We start from the raw sequence: 20,681 nt of genomic DNA on the forward strand, positions 1-20,681 counted from the left end.
AATATGGTACCCCCCTTCCGGCAAAATGCCTATACCTTATGAAAAATAAAATTAGAATGTTTGCTATCTTAACACAGATATTAGGGGAATAAAGAACTATCTTAATTATAAAATAAACATATTATTGAAGAATTCCAAATATGGAATAAAAATGAACACATTGAATAAAAGCTTATTTGATATAATCAAACAAAATACCGCTAAACCAAAATAAGCGAAGGATTTCTGAGACATGTTATAACATGTTTAGTGATTTGATCGTCTTTTGGCTTCTGAAATGAGACTGCAAGGGTGAAGGAAAGAGATCCAATTTTATAACAGTACTCTATATCAGTCCATGGCGTCTTCGTGTTTCAGAGGTGGGGATGAGAGGCGACTTCTCTTGTGGGCTTGTTGATTATCAGTCTTTCCTGTATGTTGGGAGGAATTTCGGTAGGCTGATGAGGTTGCTCTTCGATTTGAGGAACTGGGTGTTAATGGAGATTCCACCAGGTGCAGGTCCTGTAATGCATGTTGCAATTCTTCAGGGGATCTACATACGAATTTAGAGCCTGTATGTAAACCGGATGGAAAATGGAAAACCTCATTGGTGTATAATTTTGATGTTTTTGAAGTATTAATTGAGGTTTCATGGCGCGCTGTTTATATATGGTCAGTGAGATAAATCAGTGAATAATTGATATTCATGTCCTTGAAAAGAGAATTTTTCCCCCTAGCAGCAGTTAGCAAATGTTTTTTTGTGCGATAAAAATGGAGTTTAGCAATATCACGTGGAGGACCTTCCTTCTATTTTCTTTGGTTTTAGAGCCCTGTGGACTCTGTCCATTTCAAGGCATTCTATTGGTAAGAGTTCCTAAAAAAGGGCTGTAATGGTTGCATGTAAATCCATTACCGTTTCTGGAATTCCTCTAATTCGGATATTTGACCTTCTGGCTCTGTTTTCAAAATCTTCTAATTTAGACTGCAAAATTGAATTTTCCTCTAAGATTTTCCAATTCTGTGGAATTATCCTGTGTTGCAAGTTCAATCTCATCAACTTTGATTTCTAATGCTGCCGTGTGGGTGACCAATTCTCTGATTTCTTTGGTGAGATTGGCTGTGATTTGTTCTGATGTTTGTCTCAGGGATTTTTGGAGCATATTCTCAAATCTTGAAAGTCTGTATCTACATCAAATTGTTTCAAAGGCACTTTTGTTTCTGTGTGCGGGCTGTGGTGCTCTGTGAGGTAGACGGCGGTGCCATTTTAGGGAAAGCCCGTGTCTGAGTGTTTAATGGCAGCGGTTTTAAACTTCGTTTTATTACCACCTAGTGCCATAATTCGTGTTGCCCACGGAGCTCTGAAGACTCGGAAGGCTGAAGGTGTAGTCAGCGTGTCTAAATCCGACAGGTTTCCTCTGTGTAACGGCATTTCCTCTGTACGGGTATGGAGCTCTAACTGTACATTGCCATCCTGTCAGGCCCCGCGCATGCGCCCCTGCAGGGGCAGGATTTCATTCGCCAGGACCGAGCATCGGGTCCAGGCCTGGTGACTGATCGGTTCTGAAGCGAATCCGATCGTCGAGGCCACCTAGGGGGGCGCGCAACTTATAGGTACGACGATTCGCCCACCTGGGCGAACCTGCCGCAGTATAACTGCGGAGGCTGGTCCGGAACTGGTTAAGGAAAAGTCGAATTAAGTTAATATCCATTTCCTTACCCGGCATGAACCCCCGTCTGATCAATATGGTTCAGATCTTCAATAATGGTGTAGAGGTTGTTGGCCTAGACCTTCGCCATGATCTTGGCATTAACTTTTAGAGCGAAATTCCTGGGGATCCCTGCCGGGTTTGGAATCAATACCATAACTGTCTCCTCTAAGGACTCGGGGAGTGTGTCAACAGAGGACAGGTCAGAAAAAAGGGCCCTAAACTTGAGAGCTACAGTTTCTACAAAATTAGAGTAAATGGAAGGGTGTGGGTTGAGTGACCTTAAATGATCCGGCACCTCATCCCTTGTATTTAAGAGTCAAAGGATTTTTGTTAGGGATTATAGCGGTGCCACGTATAAACAAGTACAAATTTTTCTTTAAAAGTTACACATTTTATTACAAGGGTACATAGAAAAAAGTAGGGTACATAAAAGAAAAGCAGAGTAGACGTCTAAACTAATACTGGCCAGAGTATCCATGGTCTATAAGGTGGTCACTGATGCATATCGCATCCCTACATGTTTTACCAACATTAGCTTCCTCAGGGGATTGTGTGGTAAGTGTAATAAATACATAAAAAAGAATCAATGGTCAAGTTATAGACATAACAATTACACATTATAGATCATGTGCCATGGTTCAAAAACCTTCCCAACCTATAAGTCCCACCCAACTTACCAAAGGGAGCCTAGTAGGATGCACACATCCGGGCCAGTCCAGTAAACTTGACAAAGGGGGGTTATGTGCGGCCACAGAGGGCATACAAAGGACCAGGCTGTGTTAAAAATTGAAAGAATTTTTAGAAAATAAATATAATTGGACATGACACTGTCCAATATAGGGGGCTGACATAGCCTCAAGGAATACTTTTTTTTTTTTTTTTTTTAAATAATTTTTGACACAGCCTGGTCCTTGTATGTCCCTTGTGGCCACACAAAACCCCCCTTTGTCAAGTTTACTGGACTGGCCGGATGTGTGCATCCTACTAGGCTCCCTTTGGTAACTTGAGGTGAGACTTACAGGTTGGGAAGGTTTTTGAACCATGGCACATGATCTGTAATTGTTATGTCTATTACTTGACCATTGATTCCTGTTTATGTATTTATTACTCTTAGAGCCATTGTTTACCTTGGGACCACACAATTCCCCTGAGGTAGCCAATGTTGGCGAAACATGTAGAAGTGATATGCATCAGTGACCACCTTATAGAAAATGGACACTCTGGCCAGTATTAGTTTAGACACATACTCTGCTTTTTTTCTTTTATGTACCCTACTTTTTGCTATGTACCCTTTGTAATAAAATGTAAAGAAAAATTTGAATTTGTTTATACGTGGCACCGCTATAATCCCTAACAAAAATCCCCCTCCTTTGAAAATTAGAGTAAAATTCAGTAGGGAAACCATCAGAACCAGGAGTCTTACCTGCCTGCAATCGCCCAATAGCTGTCTGTATCTCCCCCACAAAGAAATGTCCGTGTCTAGGCATGCATAAAGATCTCTAAAGAACTGCATAAAATGATTAATAAGATCCAGAGCTAAAAGTGGATGTCCATGTGCATCCCGAACACTAGCTATATAAGTCATAGGACTTTGACTCTTTGCCAACCAGGCTAGAAAGCAGGCATTTTTGTCACCATATTCAAAGACCCTTTGTTGGGAATATAACGGGGCCCTTTTAGTTTTTCTCCACATGGAGAAGGGAAAGTTGTCTCAGAGTACACTGCCAGGCCTGATACCTATCCGAGGTCGGAGAGGAAACGTACTCAGTCTCCAACCCAGCTGCCTCAGCCTCCAGAAATTCTAATGAGCTAGACTCCTCCCTCTGAAGTGCTGCAATTTGAGAGATATATGCACCTCTAACCCAGGGTTTAAATGAGTCCCACAGCACCAAAGGAGATTCAGTGTTCCCATTCAGATAGGCTCCTGCAATCGATCATCCATTGCCCAAAACCTGGATAGACTCCACAACCTAGAACCCGGGGGTTTGAAAGGAAAAATGGTTAGACTGAGTGGAGCATGGTCGGACACACCTCGTGAGAGTATACGTGCCTCTGTGACCCAATGGAGGGCAGTGGAACAGAAAAAGGCCAGATCCAACCATGACGGGGTCTTGAAGGTGGTCAAGTGACAGGGAAGTTCTGTAGAGTCTGGGTGCAAATGCCGCCTGATATTTACCAAGGCAAAGGTGGAGGCCCACTGAAGTAAGGTGGATACACCCCGGGACACCCCCCCCGCAGTCTATCCAGATCTTTGCAAGGAACCAAATTTAAAGTTGTTGATCAAAAATATAGCTGTGTCATAACCTAAATATACTTGCATGATGTCATTCAATATCTTTACTGATGCCAGGGGCGGCAGAACCACATTTATGTCATAATACAAGCGTGTAGTATAACATATATCTCCCATCCGGATCCGTATGCACCTCTAGTACTCTATATAGTAAGGTCCTCCGTACTAAAATACTCCCTGGGCATAGTTGGAATATGTCGTATGAAACTGCTCACCAACCCAGGGCCCGCCGGAGACCTTTGATTCTGGAGCCCTGGAGGTGAGTCTCCTGCAGTGTACCAATATGTATACTTTTGAAGACATTTTACTACAAGGGAAAGGTTCACCACCAAATTAAAGAAGTTGTAAAGACAAAGTTTTTTTATCTTAATGCATTCTGTGCATTAAGATGATAAACCTTTTGTGTGTAGCAGCCACCCCAGCACCCCCCTAATTACTTACCTGAGCCCCATCTCTCTCCCGCGATGTCCACAAATATCTAAGCCATCCGGAACACTCCACCTGATTGGCTGAGATACTACAGTGGCACCATTGGCTCCCGCTTCTGCCAGCCAATCAGGAGAGGGGAGGCGGGGTCGGGGCTCCGTGTCTGAATGGACACACAGAGCTGTGAGTCAGCTCCAGTGCCCCCATAGGAAGTTGCTGACTGTGGGGGAACTCGATGGGAGGGAGGGGCCAGGAGCAGCAAAGAGGGACCCGAGAAGTGGAAGAACTGCCTTCACCTGGTTGAAGGATTTTCTGAGCTTCTGGGTCTCAATGGAGAAGTCAGGGAAAATAAGCAGTTTGCCATTTTGGTATTGCACTTCTCCCTGAACTCTGGCAACGCGAAGCACCTCATCTCTATCCCGAAAACTGAGAAGCCTCAGAATGAAAGTATGTGGAGGGGACCCCCCCAGGCCTAGGCGGAACACGATGCACGCTCTCAACAGTGTAGTAAGGAGAGAATTGGGCAATACGGCAGCAGGGTGCACAGCAGGTCCTCCACAAACACTGTAGGGTTTAGTGCCTTATACTCCTGCTAACCCCACAATACGAAGATTGTTTGTCCTGTTGCGGTTCTCTGCATGATCTGCCTTTATAGTACTTTGAGTTTGGTTTGTAAGGTGCGGAGAGTAGAGGAGTTTTCAGTGTCAGTGTCTACAGTTAGGCCTAGATGCTGCTCCATCTCCGACACTCGAGACCGGAGCTTGTCAGTGTCCTGCCTGATGAGACCCATATCAAGCTGAACCACCTCGATCTTTGTGGTCAGTGTGGCCTGGCATGTGGCAATCGCTGACATTATGTCCATAACAAAGTCCGGCTGAGAAGACGCATCTGGCTCCGGAGGCTCAGTCTGCGATGCCATGTTGATGCTTCACGAGGGAAGGAGGGAACAGGGTCTGTACCTCCTCGATTGGTGGGAACTGGACCTTCTTTCCTCTTCCAGGGGTCACTCCGGACAAACAGCGTCTCATCTGGACAAAGATTCATTAGGTAGCAGGGTGTAACCACGCCCAGGAGGAGGATAAAACAGGTTTATCCAGCAGAGCTCACATCTACAGCTGCTAAGGTGGCCATCTTGGACCCCCCCCCCCCCCCCAAAACCTTTTTACCTTTTATAACCCCTTTTAAGGAGTGTTCTTTTGTTATTTATCTGTCTCATTTGCGAAGTAACTCCAGAAAGTTATACAAAGTTATACAATAATTGCTAATAACTGCTAATTACAAAAATAAATCACTATGTATTTGCAGACTGATATTAATTTGCCATACCTGACTATGGATGCTTCTGGACCAAAACACTTAAACATGAAGCTAACTCGTTCTCAGTTTGAAGGGATTGTGGCTGACTTGATTAAAAGAACCATTTCGCCAAGCCAGAAAGCTATGCAAGATGCAGAGGTCAGCAAAAGTGACATTGGTGAAGTTCTTCTAGTTGGTGGAATGACCAGAATGCCAAAGGTAAGCTATAAACGTCTCGGTTATCTTATTTAACTATTAAGCTGGCCATAGAATTTCAGACGAAAAGTCTTAGGCCAGCCTTACATGGAGCAAATGTCTTTCCTGCAGCCATGGGTTTTAGGAAAGATATTCGCGCAATTCCTCCTTTAACACAGTGTTGATGCGGGAATCCCTCTTGCCGGCCATTTTCTCCCGGCAGGGGCGGCTTCTCTGAGAAAACAGTGATTATTGCTAATGGCTATAGCAGCCGCTAGCAGTAATCACAGGTAAAAGCCGGCATGCTGGTTGTACCCATGTTGATCGATCAACTTGGTACCTTCAGCGTGCCCATACACAGAATCTCAATTCTCCGATTCAACATGCGTATGGTCTGCCTTAGGAAAAATTGTACACAATTTCTCAGAACACTCGAATGTCATTCGAAAAGATGTTTGCATTTAACATCTGATTTTGGAATGAAAGGACTTTATCAGATGAAAGCCACATGCACAGTTAGAAATTTTTCATCCTGCTTCTTTGACTTTTCTCGTCACTGGGGTCAAAAAAAGAATGTTATGACCCACTGATTAGAAAAACTAACTTTCTTAGGACATTCTTTTTCATAACAATTTTCGTTTGCATTTCTACTCAATGGCCAGCTTAAGTTTTTAAGAAAGGTAAAATGGAAGATTACAGTTTTTATGTGGTTTCATTTAGGTCCAACAAACCGTGCAAGACTTGTTTGGCCGTGCTCCAAGCAAAGCTGTAAATCCCGATGAAGCTGTGGCTATTGGTGCTGCTATTCAAGGTGGTGTATTAGCTGGTGATGTGACTGATGTTCTGCTGTTGGATGTCACTCCCCTTTCTCTTGGAATTGAAACACTTGGTGGAGTCTTCACAAAGCTAATAGGTCGAAACACAACCATCCCAACAAAGAAGAGCCAGGTAAAAATATAATGCAACGGGAATAAATGTAAGTTACACTCCATAGGGGCAATGTAGTGGTGAGCTAGGAGGAACAAAAAACTATCATTTCTGCAATCTTTAGAAAGCACAGTACAGAATAATTTGAAACAGAAGATATGCTTATCATTACTTGCCAATGTCTTAATGCATGCTATAGGCCTGCTTCAGGCTGGGTTCACACTGGTATGACAAACGCTCTGACATTGTGAGCACATGTTCCCTATGAGAGCCATCTTAACTGGTCCGACACAAGTTCGTTCGACTTTGAAAAAGGTTCCTGCACTACTTTGATCTTACTTCAGCTCGTTTAAATTCATTGAAATCAGATCATCATCCTAACTGATCTGACTTTGGCATGCAACCTGTACTCTGAAGATCTTAAAGGGGAGCCCTTCGCCAAATTTAAAAAGAATGCTGAGTCCCCCCTCCAAGATTTTAAGGGGTACCCCACGCCAAAAAACGGTGTGGGGGCCCCCCAAAATCCATACTAGACCCTTATCTGAGTAGGCAGCCTGGCAGGTCAGGAAAGGGGGTGGGGACGAGCAAGCCCCCCCTCCCCGAACCATACCAGGCCGCATGCCCTCAACATGGGGTGGGTGCTTTGGGGCAGAGGGCCCTGCATCCCACAGCACCTTGTTCCCATGTTGAATGGGGGCTTATTGGAATCTGGAAGCCCCCTTTAACAAGTGGGCCCCCAGAAACCGCCCCCCTACACTGTGTGAATGAGTATGGGGTACATTTGTACCCCCACCCATTCACCTAAAAAAAAAAAAAAAAAAAAAAAAAAAAAAAAAAGTGTCAAAAATAAAAACCTCACACAGGTTTGAGACACAGTAATTTAGTAATGCAGCTCCGGCATCTTATTCTCCTTTTAGATTTCTTCTCCCTCCGCTGATGACATATTCCTCCAGTTCTTCTCCCTCCGTTCATGTCTTCTTCTCCCTCTGCCGGTTCTCTTCTCTCCACTGTCTTCTCCCTCTGTTCTTCCTCCGATTGTTCTCTTGATGCTGTCTCCCGCTTTAATGCTAGGGCCGCCGCGTGCCATTACTTATATAGCCCTGGGCGGGGACCTCACAAGGGGATGGGACCTCTGGATGACGTCACCGAGTGGCCCCGCCCCATGGCTATATAATGGCACATGGCGGCCCTAGCGTGAGAGTGTCGAACATCGGAGGAAGAACAGGGGGAGAAGACAGCGGAGAGAGAGGGGACCCGGCGGGGAGAAGATAGCGGCGAGAGGAGAGCCGGCAGAGGGAGAAGAGATGCCGGAGCTGCTTTAATTACTTTGTAAAAAAAACCTGTGTGCTGTGTTTATTTTTGAGATGAATGGGTAGGGGTACCCATGTACCCCATGCTCATTCACATAGGGTGGGGGGCCGGGATCTGTGGGCTCCCTTGTTAAGGGGGGCTTCCAGATTCTGTTAAGCCGCAGACCTCGACAACCACCGGCCAGGGTTGTCGAAAAGAGGCCCCACAAGGTGCTTTGGGGTGAGGGGCGCAGGGCCCTCTGCCCCAAAGCACCCCCCCCCATGTTGAGGACATGTGGCCTAGTATGGTTCAGGAGGGGGCGCTCGCTCATCCCCACCCCCTTTCCTGACCTGCGTGCTCGGATAAGGGTCTGGTATAGATTTTGGGGGGACCCCACGCCATTTTTTATTTTTTTTTTTGGTGTGGGGGTTCCCCTTAAAATTAATACCAGACCCTCTCTGGTATGGTCTCGGTGGGGGAACCCTATGCTTTGTGTGTGGGGTTTTTTTTTTTTATTTGGCGTGGAGTTTCCCCCTAAAGATTCATACCAGACTCAAAGGGCCTGGTATTGTGTGGAGCAAAGTCGGATCCCATTCATTGCAGTCGGATGAAAGTCGGACTTCAAGTAGCAGGGCAAAGTTGGATCGTGTGTTGTAACAGCGTGAACCTAGCCTCAGGCTCCAAATATAAGAATTGTAAACAAACAGATATGCTGGTGGATCCGAAAGAGCAGCTGGCAAAAGAAAACCGATTGTAAACCAATGTATACATAAATCTTTGCCATGCGAATAGCTGATAAAATGAATCAAAGTGAAAACATTGTAGCTCTGGTTATATGTTTAGGGTCGTTGTCCTGCTGGAAGGTGAACCTCTACCCCAGTCTCAAGTCTTTTTCAGACTTTGGCTCCATCCATCTTCACATTAACTCTGACCAGCTTCCCTGTCCCTGCTGAAAAGCATCCCCACAACATGATCCTGCAACCACCATGTTTCATGGTGGGGATGGTGTGTTCAGGGTGATGTGCAGTGTTAATTTTCCGCCACACACAGCGTTTTTGCTTTTAAGCCAAAAAGTTCAATTTTGGGCTCCTCTGACCAGAGCACCACCTTCCACATGTTTGCTGTGTCCCCCACATGGCTTTTCCCAAACTGCAAACAAGACTTCTTAATGGCTTTCTTTCAACAATTGCTTTCTTCCTGCCACTCTTCCAAAAAAGGCTAGATTTGTGGAGTGCGCGACTAATAGGTGAATCTGTCCACAGGGCAACTGTCTGAGCTGTGGATCTCTGCTACTTCTATGATTAATGCTCTCCTTGCCTGGCCTGTCAGTTTAGGTAGACAGCCATGTTTTGGCAGGTTTGCAGTTGTGCCATACTCTTTCCATTTTCGGATGATGGATTGAACAGTGCTCTGTGAGATGTTCAAAGCTTGGGATATTTTTTCTATAACCTAACCCTGCTTTAAACTTCTCCACAACTTTATCCCTGACCTGTCTAGTGTGTTCCTTGGCCTTCATTATACCGTTTGTTCACTAGGGTTCTCTAACAAACCTGAGTGCTTCACAGAACAGTTATATTTATACTGAGATTAAATTACACACAGGTGGACTCTATTTACTAATTAGGTGACTTCTGAGGGCAATTGGTTCCACTAGATTTTAGTTGGAGGTATGGGAGTAATGGGGGCTGAATGCACGCCACACTTTTCAGATATTTGTAAAAAATTCAGAAAACCATTTATCATTTTCCTGCCACTTCACAATTATGTGCCACCTTGTGTTGGTCTATCATATAAAATCCGAATAAAATGAATTTGTTTTTTGGTTGTAACATAACAAAATGTGGAAAATTTCAAGGGGTATAAATACTTTTTCAAGGCACTGTATATTGAGTCCCAAAAATGAATCAAATGTAATGAAACCATCTATTGTGCAAGATTCAAATTTGAGTCTCAAAGTCCCAATTTCATCCAAGCTGAGTGTCAGATGTGAAGAAAGGTCAAATCTAAAGTTAGTCATCCGAGTGTAACGCCACCTTAAAGTGGATGTAATCCTGGTTCATGAAATCTGACTTGAGCACATATATCTGTAGTGTGATCTTATCCCTCTCCAAACCACTTAGTCCCGTGTGTTTCTGCTGCTCCGTTCTTCTGTTATCTGCATGATAACTTCTGACAACCAAGATAAAACAAGGCTGAAATTTGTGTCTTTGGAGGTTGCTATAGATTAGCAGAGAGCTTGTCTTGTCACAGCACAGCTCTGCATATTACTTCCTTCCTTTGACTATGTTGAGTGGGGGTGTGTGCCTTTGCTCCAATCAGCTGTCTTGGTTGTATGCCAAGAATCCACTCCCAGTGCTGAACAGTAAGAGAAAATCTCTTAACACAATGAGCACTTTCTAAAGAATACAGCAAGCTGAAGACAGCAGATATACATGTAAAACTTACGTAGGGAGATTTGTTTCTTCGCTGTGTATCAACTGAGGCTGTTCATTTCACTGGGTATATGTGAGGGTTTACATCCACTAAAATGGACTCTTACCAGAACACGTGGACTCTATATTTAAAAAGAGTCAAATGCACTGTATCAATTAATTTAGTGTCCTCTGCGATGGGAACTTTTCTGTGCTTTTCCATTATTGATGGTCAGTGCAGTCTCCCAAGCAAAAACATAGCATAACACACACGAGAATGAAAACGGGGAGAACCCACATAGTGTAAAACTGTAACAATTTATTGAATAAACACAAGAGCTAGCCACTCACAAAATAGCTTAAGCGAGCGTTGATATAAAAAATACCAGTCACGGGATCCGATCCAACAAACTCCTGATTTCAGCCCTATTTGTTTCGTCACAATTGACATCGGGGCATGGAGGTCACGTGAGTCACCACTCTTTTTATATAAAAATCCACTCGGACAAAAACGTGAATACCAGTTAAGTCTAGGAACCTATCTAAGCATCACTCTGGTTTATAAGCTGTCCATGATGTGTATGGAATGGATGGCCAAGCCTCCTTTTGATTAAAAAAATGGCCACAATACATCAGGAATGAATAACCAAGCCTCGTTTTAATGATGGCCAAATCAAAAATAGCCGAAAATGTAAGGCAACTGACCAGGTCTCTTTGATTTTAAAGTGGTTGTTACCGCAAAACTGTGTCTCACTGGCAGCCCCTCTAGTATAACTAGGCATAACACACCGTATAAGTGTTTTATTAAAACAAAGCTTCTAAATACCTCTGTACAGCTATCTCCAGACCGGTCACGTGACTCACGGCCAGTCTGCTACTCTGAACCAGGGCTACTGCGGGAGGGGCTGAGATCTCCCTCTGATGTCAGCCGGGGAGGTCACGTGGCTGCTAGATCGGAGTAGACCAGCCGGGAGTCTGGTGACTGGCCTGAAAATAGCTGTTCAGAGAGGTATTTACATTGTTAATTTTAGCAAAACACTTATACAGTTTGTTATGCTTAGTTATGCTAGAGGGGATGCCGGTGACAATTTTTTCTAATCTTTTTTTAATAGCGGCTGGGGGGTGGCGGAGACAGACGCAGGCAGAAGCTGACAGGGAGGGAGAGGTTGAGGGGGACAGAGCAGAGCTGCGTATAATGAAGCCACGCAAACTGACCACGGTAGACAGGGCTCAGCAGCCATGATTATCATGGTCAGCTCACAGAGGGGGGACAGATTAGACCGCACAATCACTGTGCTGTTCAATCTCCTATGAGGAAATCAGATTTTTTTTTTTTTAATATATCTGGTTACAATAGCTCTTAAAGGGACATTTTATTTATTTTTTATTGTAGTTTAGTGTAAATATGAGATATGAGATCTGGGGTCAAAAAGATCTGATTTCTTTATCATACATCATAGGACACAGAGCCTCAAGTAATTACTTGGTTGTTTATGGGCCTACCTTCAGGTGTTGACACTGGTATAACCAATACAGGAAGTTGACTCCCCTATATTACCCCTCCTCCTTCCAGGAGTCCTCAATTTTTTCGCCAGTGTCTAAGGTGTTGGTCACGAGTGAAGATGTGCTCTGAGGAGCTCCAGGTAGGGATCCATGCTGGATTTAAAAAACCTCCACAACTGGATCCATCTTCTCCACTGAGGCCATAGGATGGTACCTGGGCCTTGCATTCAAGAACGAGGTTTTGCCTGTAAGCTTCTCTTTGAGAGCTGGACCCTAGGAACCAGGACTCTTTTTGGTTTTTCATATTACCTAAAGTTGTTCCTGAGGGGTGCTATACAGGTCCAAAGGAGCGGAACCCCTATTGAAAAGGGCCCCAGTCTTTGAAGGTTTAACTACGCTGCCCGCCGTGATGGGTGAAAGTTGGATCTGCCTGTTAAATCAGCAGTATCCTGCAGGGAGGATAAGGTAAGGGGAGAAGCCTAGGAACTGTAAAAAGTCCACCTATGCCTTTTTCTCCAAAAAATACACATACATTTTATTTATATATATATATATATATATATATATATATATATATACACACACCTTAGAATGTCTCCCCTAGAGGGAGTATATTACACTTGCCTAGTACGATGCCTTTTTCAGCAGCTCTGTGTCTGGTTATAGCAGCGGGTGTGGTCCCTGCAGCCAGAGGGGAGTTCTTAATTGAACAGATGGTGTTCCTCTTCTGAGGGATCTAAAGGGGTTACAGCAGTAGTTTATGAACATACAAAACCAGCCATTTGCTTTTTTTTTGTGTATAAAGTAAAGTCTTCCTTTAAAACTAGGAGCCTAACAAACCCTGCTGATAAAAATTCCCCTCCCCCTCCCCTCTCCTCCTGGAGAGGTGCGGTAACAGCTGACACTTATGTGTAATCAGGTTCTCACCTGAGGCTTAACACAGATGCTCTCAGTTCATATGCTGAAGACAGTCACACTAAGAGCCCTTGCACACTGGGGCGGGGGCGGCGTCGGAGGTAAAACGCCGCTATTAGCGGCGTTTTACCGTCGGTATTCGGCCGCTAGCGGGGCGGTTTTACCCCCCGCTAGCAGCCGAGAAAGGGTTAAATACCACCGCAAAGCGCCTCTGCAGAGGCGCTTTGCCGGCGGTATAGCCGCGCCGTCCCATTGATTTCAATGGGCAGGAGCGGTAAAGGAGCGGTATACACTCCGCTCCTTCACCGCTCCGAAGATGCTGCTGGCAGGACTTTTTTTATCGTCCTGCCAGCGCACCGCTCCAGTGTGAAAGCCCTCAGGGCTTTCACACTGGATACACAGCAGCGGCACCTTCAGGTCGGTTTGCAGGCGCTATTATTAGTGCAATAGCGCCTGCAAACCGCCCCAGTGTGCAAGGGCTCTGAGACACAGGAGCGCTGGGCATGTAAAGGTGTGTAAACAGGCATTTCCAGCACAGGAAATATTATGGTACTCAGCATCAAAGGCTGATCCTTATGGTGACTGTTTTCTTTTGCTAAAACTATTGTTCAGCAAATACCATAATTTGTTAAAGTGCCTCTGCTGTTGTGCTTAGCATATTTGATTTCCAGTGTACCACAAAGGTACCAAGGATTCCACCCCCAGGCGCTGGGAACTCCAGTCATTCCTCCACACTGTCATCCTCTCCGGAGATACCTGACATGGCAAGCCAGGGTGAGTCATTGGAAGCAATTGGTGGTGCAACTGCTTCTCACACTTCAGCCCCTGTGTATGTGACTGAAGATGCATTCTCCTCTGCCCTGTTGGGCTTAGAAGGAAGATTCGCGGCTTTAATCGCATTCTCCATCCAAGAGGATAGGAAGCATGCTAGATCTTCCTCCCCCACCTCAAACCCCTTTTTCCAAGGGAACAGTGGGCACAGGATGAGGTGTTATCCTCAGGTGATCACAGGGGGAAAATGAACCTTATGCAACCTCACAATCTGACAGATTGATGGTACAAACTCTTACAGAGATGGTTCATTCCACTTTTTATACTACTAAGTACTCTGACGGCCAGTGTAGCCATGGAAGACTTCCTGGCAGACATGGGTTCAGATCCACATGTCGGCGTTCACTAGTGACGGAGCCACTCCTCACAGGTTAACTACTCTGATGGCCAGCTTAGCCATGAGATGCTTCCTGAAAGACGTGGGACATCGTCCTCACGTTGGCTCCTTGTGACCTTGGACAAGTCACTTAAATGGATTCCTTCCCCTGCGCAGGGGTAGCTGCCTCTAGGCAGCGGTGACGGCCTCCACCGTCAGACTCTAGGGCATGATTTCCAAGGAGTACTGTTCAGATCTGTGCGACTTCAAGGTAGTCCCTGCACTACTTTGGTACCACTTTGATGCGACTTGAGGTCCATAGACCTCTAGAATACACAGGCATTGTTTCCTGTCGCATCAAAATCGCGCCCCGACATATTCTCGGCGGCAAAAGATCACGGTAAAATCACGCAACTTTGGGGTTGCAATAGTGGAAACTGAGCCTAAGAGGAGAAAATATTCAGCCCCTGTATACAGGATTGAAAATGCGTTTTTCCTCCGACCTGCAGGGCCTAGAAGGAAAATTAGCGACTTTAATCGCATCCGCTATCCAAGGATGGGAACCGTGTTAGATCCCCCTCCCCCACCTGAGATCCCTTATCAAGGGAACAGTGGGTAGAGGATGAAGGATTACCCTCAGGTAATCGGGAAGAAAGGCAAACCGAGTACTCCTCTGCAGAGGAGACAACTAGAGTTGAACTTTTTTTCAGCCTCGCAATCTGAGAAATTGCTGGTACAAACCTCTTACAGAGATGATTTTTGCCTCTTTCAAGCTACCTCTAGTAGAGTCAGCTGATAGTTCTGTTTTTTCTTAGTTTCCTTGGAACCTTCACTGCCTTTTTCATGAGTTTTCCTGTACATGTACAGAGCCACGCAGAAATTCAACAGATCCATTCTAGATCTAAAAGAATCTAAATCAGTTCCTGAAGATCCGCTCCTTTCTATGGAGTCGATCAAGTCCGTAGTTTCTATCCTGCAAGGAGGAAAACTTCTGGCGCCCATCGGAATCAGGGATGCATTTCATGTCCATATACTTCCCGCTCACCAAAGGTTTCTGCGGTTCGAAGTAGAACAGCAGCATTTCAGTTTATAGCCTTGCTCTTCGGGCTAGCTATACAGCACCTCGAGTGTTCACAAAAGTGCTAGCCCCACCTGTAGCCAGGTCAAGGGCACAGGGCTTAAACAGTCTTGGCATACCTAGACGATCTATTGCTAATAGACCAATCGCTGTTCAGAGTAGGTGTACGCATTACAACCAAAAGGAGGTCCCTCTATTCGCCTTTGTATGAGGTTGTTAGAAAGGATGGTGGCTTCATTCAAAGCAGTTCCCTTTGCCCAGTTCCATTCGAGACTGTTGCAAAACAGTATTCTATTTGCTTGGAACAAAACGATCCAAGCTTTGGACTTGCCAATGCGGCTGTCCCCAAGGGTGTCCCAAAGCCTCAATTGGTTACTAAAGAATGTCCTAAAGGGTAAATCCTTCAGACTGCTTATCTGGAAAGTGGTAATGACAGAGAAGACAACTGTCCAAGGACAGTGTTCAAGAACCGAAAGAGCCTTGCCCATCAACATCCTAGAGATTTGGGCAGTGCATCTGGCTCTAAAAGCCTGGACTTCCAGGTTAAGGGATTGTCCCGACAGGATCCAATCCATCAATGCCACGGCTGTGGCCTATATCAATCGCCAAAAGGGGCACCAAGAATCTCTCAGTGCAGAGAGAAGTGAACCGTATTCTAACTTGGGCAGAAAGAGAAATATTCCGTGCCCATCAGCAGTCTTCATTCCGGGAATAGAGAATTGGCATGCGCACTACAGGTGCCGCCAGCAGATTATTTCCAGGGGAATGGTCTATTCACCCCGACATGTTTCAGGCTGTTTGTCAAGGATGGGGGACTCCGGATGTAGATCTTCTAGCATCCAGTGCAACATGGAGTTAGTCAACTTTGTGTCCACAACAAAGGATCCATTCGCATGCAGAACAGATGCGTTGGTGATACTGTGGGATCAGCTTTTACTGATCTATGCATTTCCCCCTATTCAGTTGCTGCTTCGACTACTTTTCAGGATTAAGCTGGAAAGAAAACCGGTAATTCTGGCAGCACCAGCATGGCCTAGAAGGTCATGGTATGCAGAGGTCGTAAAGATGGCAGTGGAGGATCTGTGGTCCCTTCCACTAAGGCCAGACCTGCTCTCACAGGGGCCGATATTCCATCCTACTTTACGAATACTAAATTTTAAAGGCCTGGCTATTGAGACCCACATTCTGAAGAAACGTGGGCTTTCCAGGGCAGTTATTTCTACTTTAATGCTAGGAAGCCAGCTTCTAGAACTATATATTATAGAGTCTGGAAAGCTTATGTTTCCTGGTGTGAATCCAAGGGTTGGCACCATCTGAGATATATTATAGGCAGAATTATTGCCTTTCTACAAGTAGGCATAGAGATGAAGTTAGCCCTGAGTACTATTAAGGGCCAAGTCCCAGCCTTATAAATTTTATTTCAAAGACCACTTGCTACGCATTCTTTAGTCCGGGGTTTCATGCGAGGAGTGATGCGGATTAATCCGCCAGTTAAATCACACTTAAGCCCTTGGGACTTGAATTTAGTTTTGTCAGTGTTACAAAAACTGCCAATCAAACCATTACAGCATGTTCCCTTAGTCCTTCTGACTAGGAAGCTGATATTTTTGGTTGCTATATCCTCACCAAGGAGGGTTTCATAATTGGCAGCTCTTTCCTGTAAAGAGCCATATTTGGTTATTCATGAGGACAGAGTGGTGTTGGGCCTTCGTCCAGGTTTTTTACTAAAAGTGGTCTCAGGTTTCCACCTGAACCAAGATATTGTCCTGCCGTTTTTTTCCAAAACCATTTTGGTTATTCATGAGGACAGAGTGGTGTTACGCCCTCATCCAGGCTTTTTGCCAAAAGTGGTTTCAGGCTTTCATCTGAATGAAGATATTGTCCTGCCATCATTTTTTCCAAAACCATGTTCCAAAGAAGAAAAGTCACTACATTGTCTTGATGTGGTGAGAGCAATGAAGATCTATTTAAAGACAACTGCTCAGATTCGTAAGACTGATGTCTTATTTATTCTGCCAGAGGGTCCTAAAAAAGGACAGGCAGCATCAAAATCCACTGTGGCTAAGTGGATTTGGCAGGTTATAATTCAAACTTATGATTTAAAGGGAAAGATTCCCCCTTTTCAAGTTAAGGCGCTCTCTACCAGAGCGGTTGGTGCTTCTTGGGTAGTGCGTCACCAGGCCTCCATGTCTCAGATCTGCAAGGCCACGACTAGGTCTTCAGTGCATACATTTACAAAAATTTTATCAAGTAGATGTAAGATGGAATGAGGATATCACCTTCGGGCACAGTGTGCTGCAGGCAGCAGTATAATTCCTCTAGGTCTGGGGGTGCCCTACGGGTTGTGTCTCCCTCCACTCAAGTAGCATTGCTATGGGACATCCCACCAAGTATTTACTTGAGGGTCTGTGCCCTATGATGTACGATAAAGAAAATAGGTTTTTTAAAACGGCTTACCTGTAAAATCCTTTTCTTGGAGTACATCATAGGACACAGAGCTCCCGCCCCTCTATTTTACGGGGTGAGAGTATATTGCTTGGCTACAAAAACTGAGGACTCCTGGAAGGAGGAGGGGTTACATAGGGGAGTCAACTTTCTGTATTGGTTATACCAGTGTCAACACCTGAAGGTAGGCCCATAACCCCCAAGTAATTACTTGAGGCTCTGTGTCCTATGATGTACTCTAAGAAAAGGATTTTACAGGTAAGCTGTTTTAAAAATCCTATTTTTAAGAGGTCCTGTACATTCCTTGTAATAGGAATAAAAGTGACGTTTTTAAAAAAAAAAATTAAAAAAAATAAAAAGTAAAATAAATAAGATTTTTTTTTTTTTTTTTAATGCACCCTGTCCTGCCAAGCTCATGTGCAGAAGCGAACGCATGTGAAAACAGTGTTCAAACCACACATGTGAGGTATCCTCGCGATCGTTAGAACAAGAGAAATAATTCTAGCCCTAGACCTCCTCTGTAACTCAAAACATGCAACCTGTAGAATTTTTTAAACGTTGCCTATGGATATTTTTAAGGATAAAAGTTTGTCGCCATTCCACCAGCGACGCAATATTGAAGTGTGACATGTTGCGTATCAATTTACTCGGCATATAATCTTTCACAATATTAAAAAAATTGGGCTAACTTTACGGTTTTATTTTTTAATGCAAAAAAGTGTATTTTTCCCCAAAAAAGTGGGCTTGAAAGACCGCTGCGCAAATACGGTGTCACAAAGTTTTGCAACGACTACCATAGAATGCCCAAATATTATATATATGTAGCACTAACTCACGGTGGAGCTGCTGGTTTAAGCGGGTCTGTTACCTTCACCTTGCTTCCCTTGGTTGCACCGGGTCTAGGGGTTCCGTTGAGTTTACTTCTGGACGACACACGCACCAACACTGGGGTACGTTTTTAATGCTTTATTGAACAAACAAACTTTAGGAAGTAGCAGGAAAGAGGCGGAAAAGGAAACTTTCAGGAGAAACTCAAATATCTTCTTATAGAATCTTAGCGACAAATGTCCTGGTGGAATTCAGATAATTAGGAGGAATGCGCTCCCCTTGTGGGACACACTCCTTGCTCGTCTGGATAGGCCTCTCTCACCGGTCTAGCAGCCAGCACGCAGCATGAACTAAAAGTCTTTGCCACACACTTGTTTGGGGGGGGGGGGGGGGGGGGGTTAAATCCGCACGATCCCCTACCACAGGATGTATCAGATTTTCTGCAGTGAAAGTCAGTCACAGTGCCTGAACCTTTAAGCCGAGCAGGCAACACTATGCTGTATAGTTACTTCTTTTGGATACGTCCTTCGACCGAGTCACCAGGCCCCCTCTATAGACCAGCACGCTGCATGATCTCTCCAAGACGGGTCCTCCCCTGGGATCTCCTCGGCCGTCCAGCTTCGTCTCACAGGACCGACAGCTCAGGACCATTCCTCGGCCGCGGTGGTAGGCCCCAGACAAGCCTCTGGACCCACCCCTGCGCCGCTGTATCGTGGGCCTCCCGATCGGAGGACCACGAGGTAGCTCCTTAACGCATACCTGTCGGCCAGGAGGGCCAGCAGGTGGCTGTAAAACGAACCCTAGAACATGGCGTCTGTCCCATAAATACCCTCTTCCCAGAATGCAACTCGGAGGACCACCTCCACCGAGCTTGTCTCCAAGACAGAGGAGCATCTATACACTTCGACACGTTGCCTTTCCAACACTAACCAGTGGCAACAGCGACACCCACCGGTCAGCTCGGAACTCCAAATACCATAGATATAAAAACTAACCAAAAAAGGGTAAAAAAATTACATCACCATAAGTAAATCCATATATTGACTCAGCACAAGATTTCATAAGCATAAACCTTATGTTAGCAAAAATGAATCTATTTAAAATGGTACATTCAAAAAATAACGATATAATAAAAGTGACTAGAACAAACATCAAAATTGAATCCAATCCTGTAACTGGATAAAATAATCATATAGGTGATCGTAATAATCAGCCATGACCTATCCTATACATTAATAATTATTATATGGGTAGTATCAGTGACAGAAATGGTGGGGGGAAAAGTATTGATCACTAGAAAGAACATTATTCGTTTGGGCCATACCAGTTACATGGATAAGGGGGGGAAAGATTATGCATTCCTGATGAAAGCAATTATATCCCACTCAGCATTCATGCCGTGTGGGGTGAAGTATCTCAATTCATGGATCCAATGGGTCTCCAGCTGGTAGACCCCCCCCCCTTTTTGTCCCACATATTTACCACAAGGGCAGATAATGAGATTCACCACATTTCTCCATGTACATGTGATGGATTGTCTGAGTAAGAGCTAGAGGTGACAAGAGGAAAGTGCAACATTTTCTCTTGCCTAGAGTGTTAATCCGACATGTTGAACACCTCTTGCAGGGATAATATCTGACTAGATCATGAAAAAATGTATTATTTAGGTGGATCAATGATGTTAGGGAGCTATCTAATGCCGCGTACACACGGTCGGAATTTCCGAGTCCGATGTGAGCTTCTCATCGTATATTCCGACCGTTTGTATGCCCCATCGGACTTTCTCCATCAAATTCAGACAGACTTAGAGATAATGTTCTATATTTTTCCGACGGAAAAAATTACTATCGGGAAAAAACGCTCATCTGTATGCTGTTCCTACGCACCAAAAATGATGCATGCTCTGAAGCAAGTACGAGATGGTAGCGCTCGGTACTAGCATTCGTAATGGGCATAGCACATTCCTCACGCTGCAAATCCTTCGATCTTTTAATGCAGCGCATTCTTTTGTGCTTTATAATGCTAGAATAATTAAGTTGTTTTGCTGCTGATATTCACACAGATTTGACAAACTTATTTCTTTATTATTTCTCGTGATCTCATGAATAATCTTTTATTTTTTTTAAAAGCCAGATCTCCATAACAATGTTTAGAATTATTTATTTATTTTCTTTCATCAAGATCTGTTTTTTGTATTTTTGAAAAATTATTTTCTAGTGATCTCCATAATTTTTTTTTT

The 20,681-nt window shown here is 44.5% G+C and overlaps 1 protein-coding gene across 1 annotated transcript in view; it reads left to right on the forward strand.

Annotated features, from left to right (window-relative positions):
- The window catches only part of HSPA9 (heat shock protein family A (Hsp70) member 9), a gene marked incomplete in the record, with an annotated part of 514,139 nt that overhangs the window by 268,680 nt on the left and 224,778 nt on the right, over positions 1 to 20,681 (forward strand). Inside the window, 2 exon segments of the mRNA XM_073620776.1 lie at positions 5,713 to 5,922; positions 6,619 to 6,846. Coding sequence (XP_073476877.1) covers positions 5,713 to 5,922; positions 6,619 to 6,846 — 438 coding nt within the window.

The sequence above is a fragment of the Aquarana catesbeiana genome, linkage group LG03 (assembly GCF_042186555.1).
Source record: "Aquarana catesbeiana isolate 2022-GZ linkage group LG03, ASM4218655v1, whole genome shotgun sequence".
In the NCBI taxonomy this organism is placed as follows: Eukaryota; Metazoa; Chordata; class Amphibia; order Anura; family Ranidae; genus Aquarana; species Aquarana catesbeiana.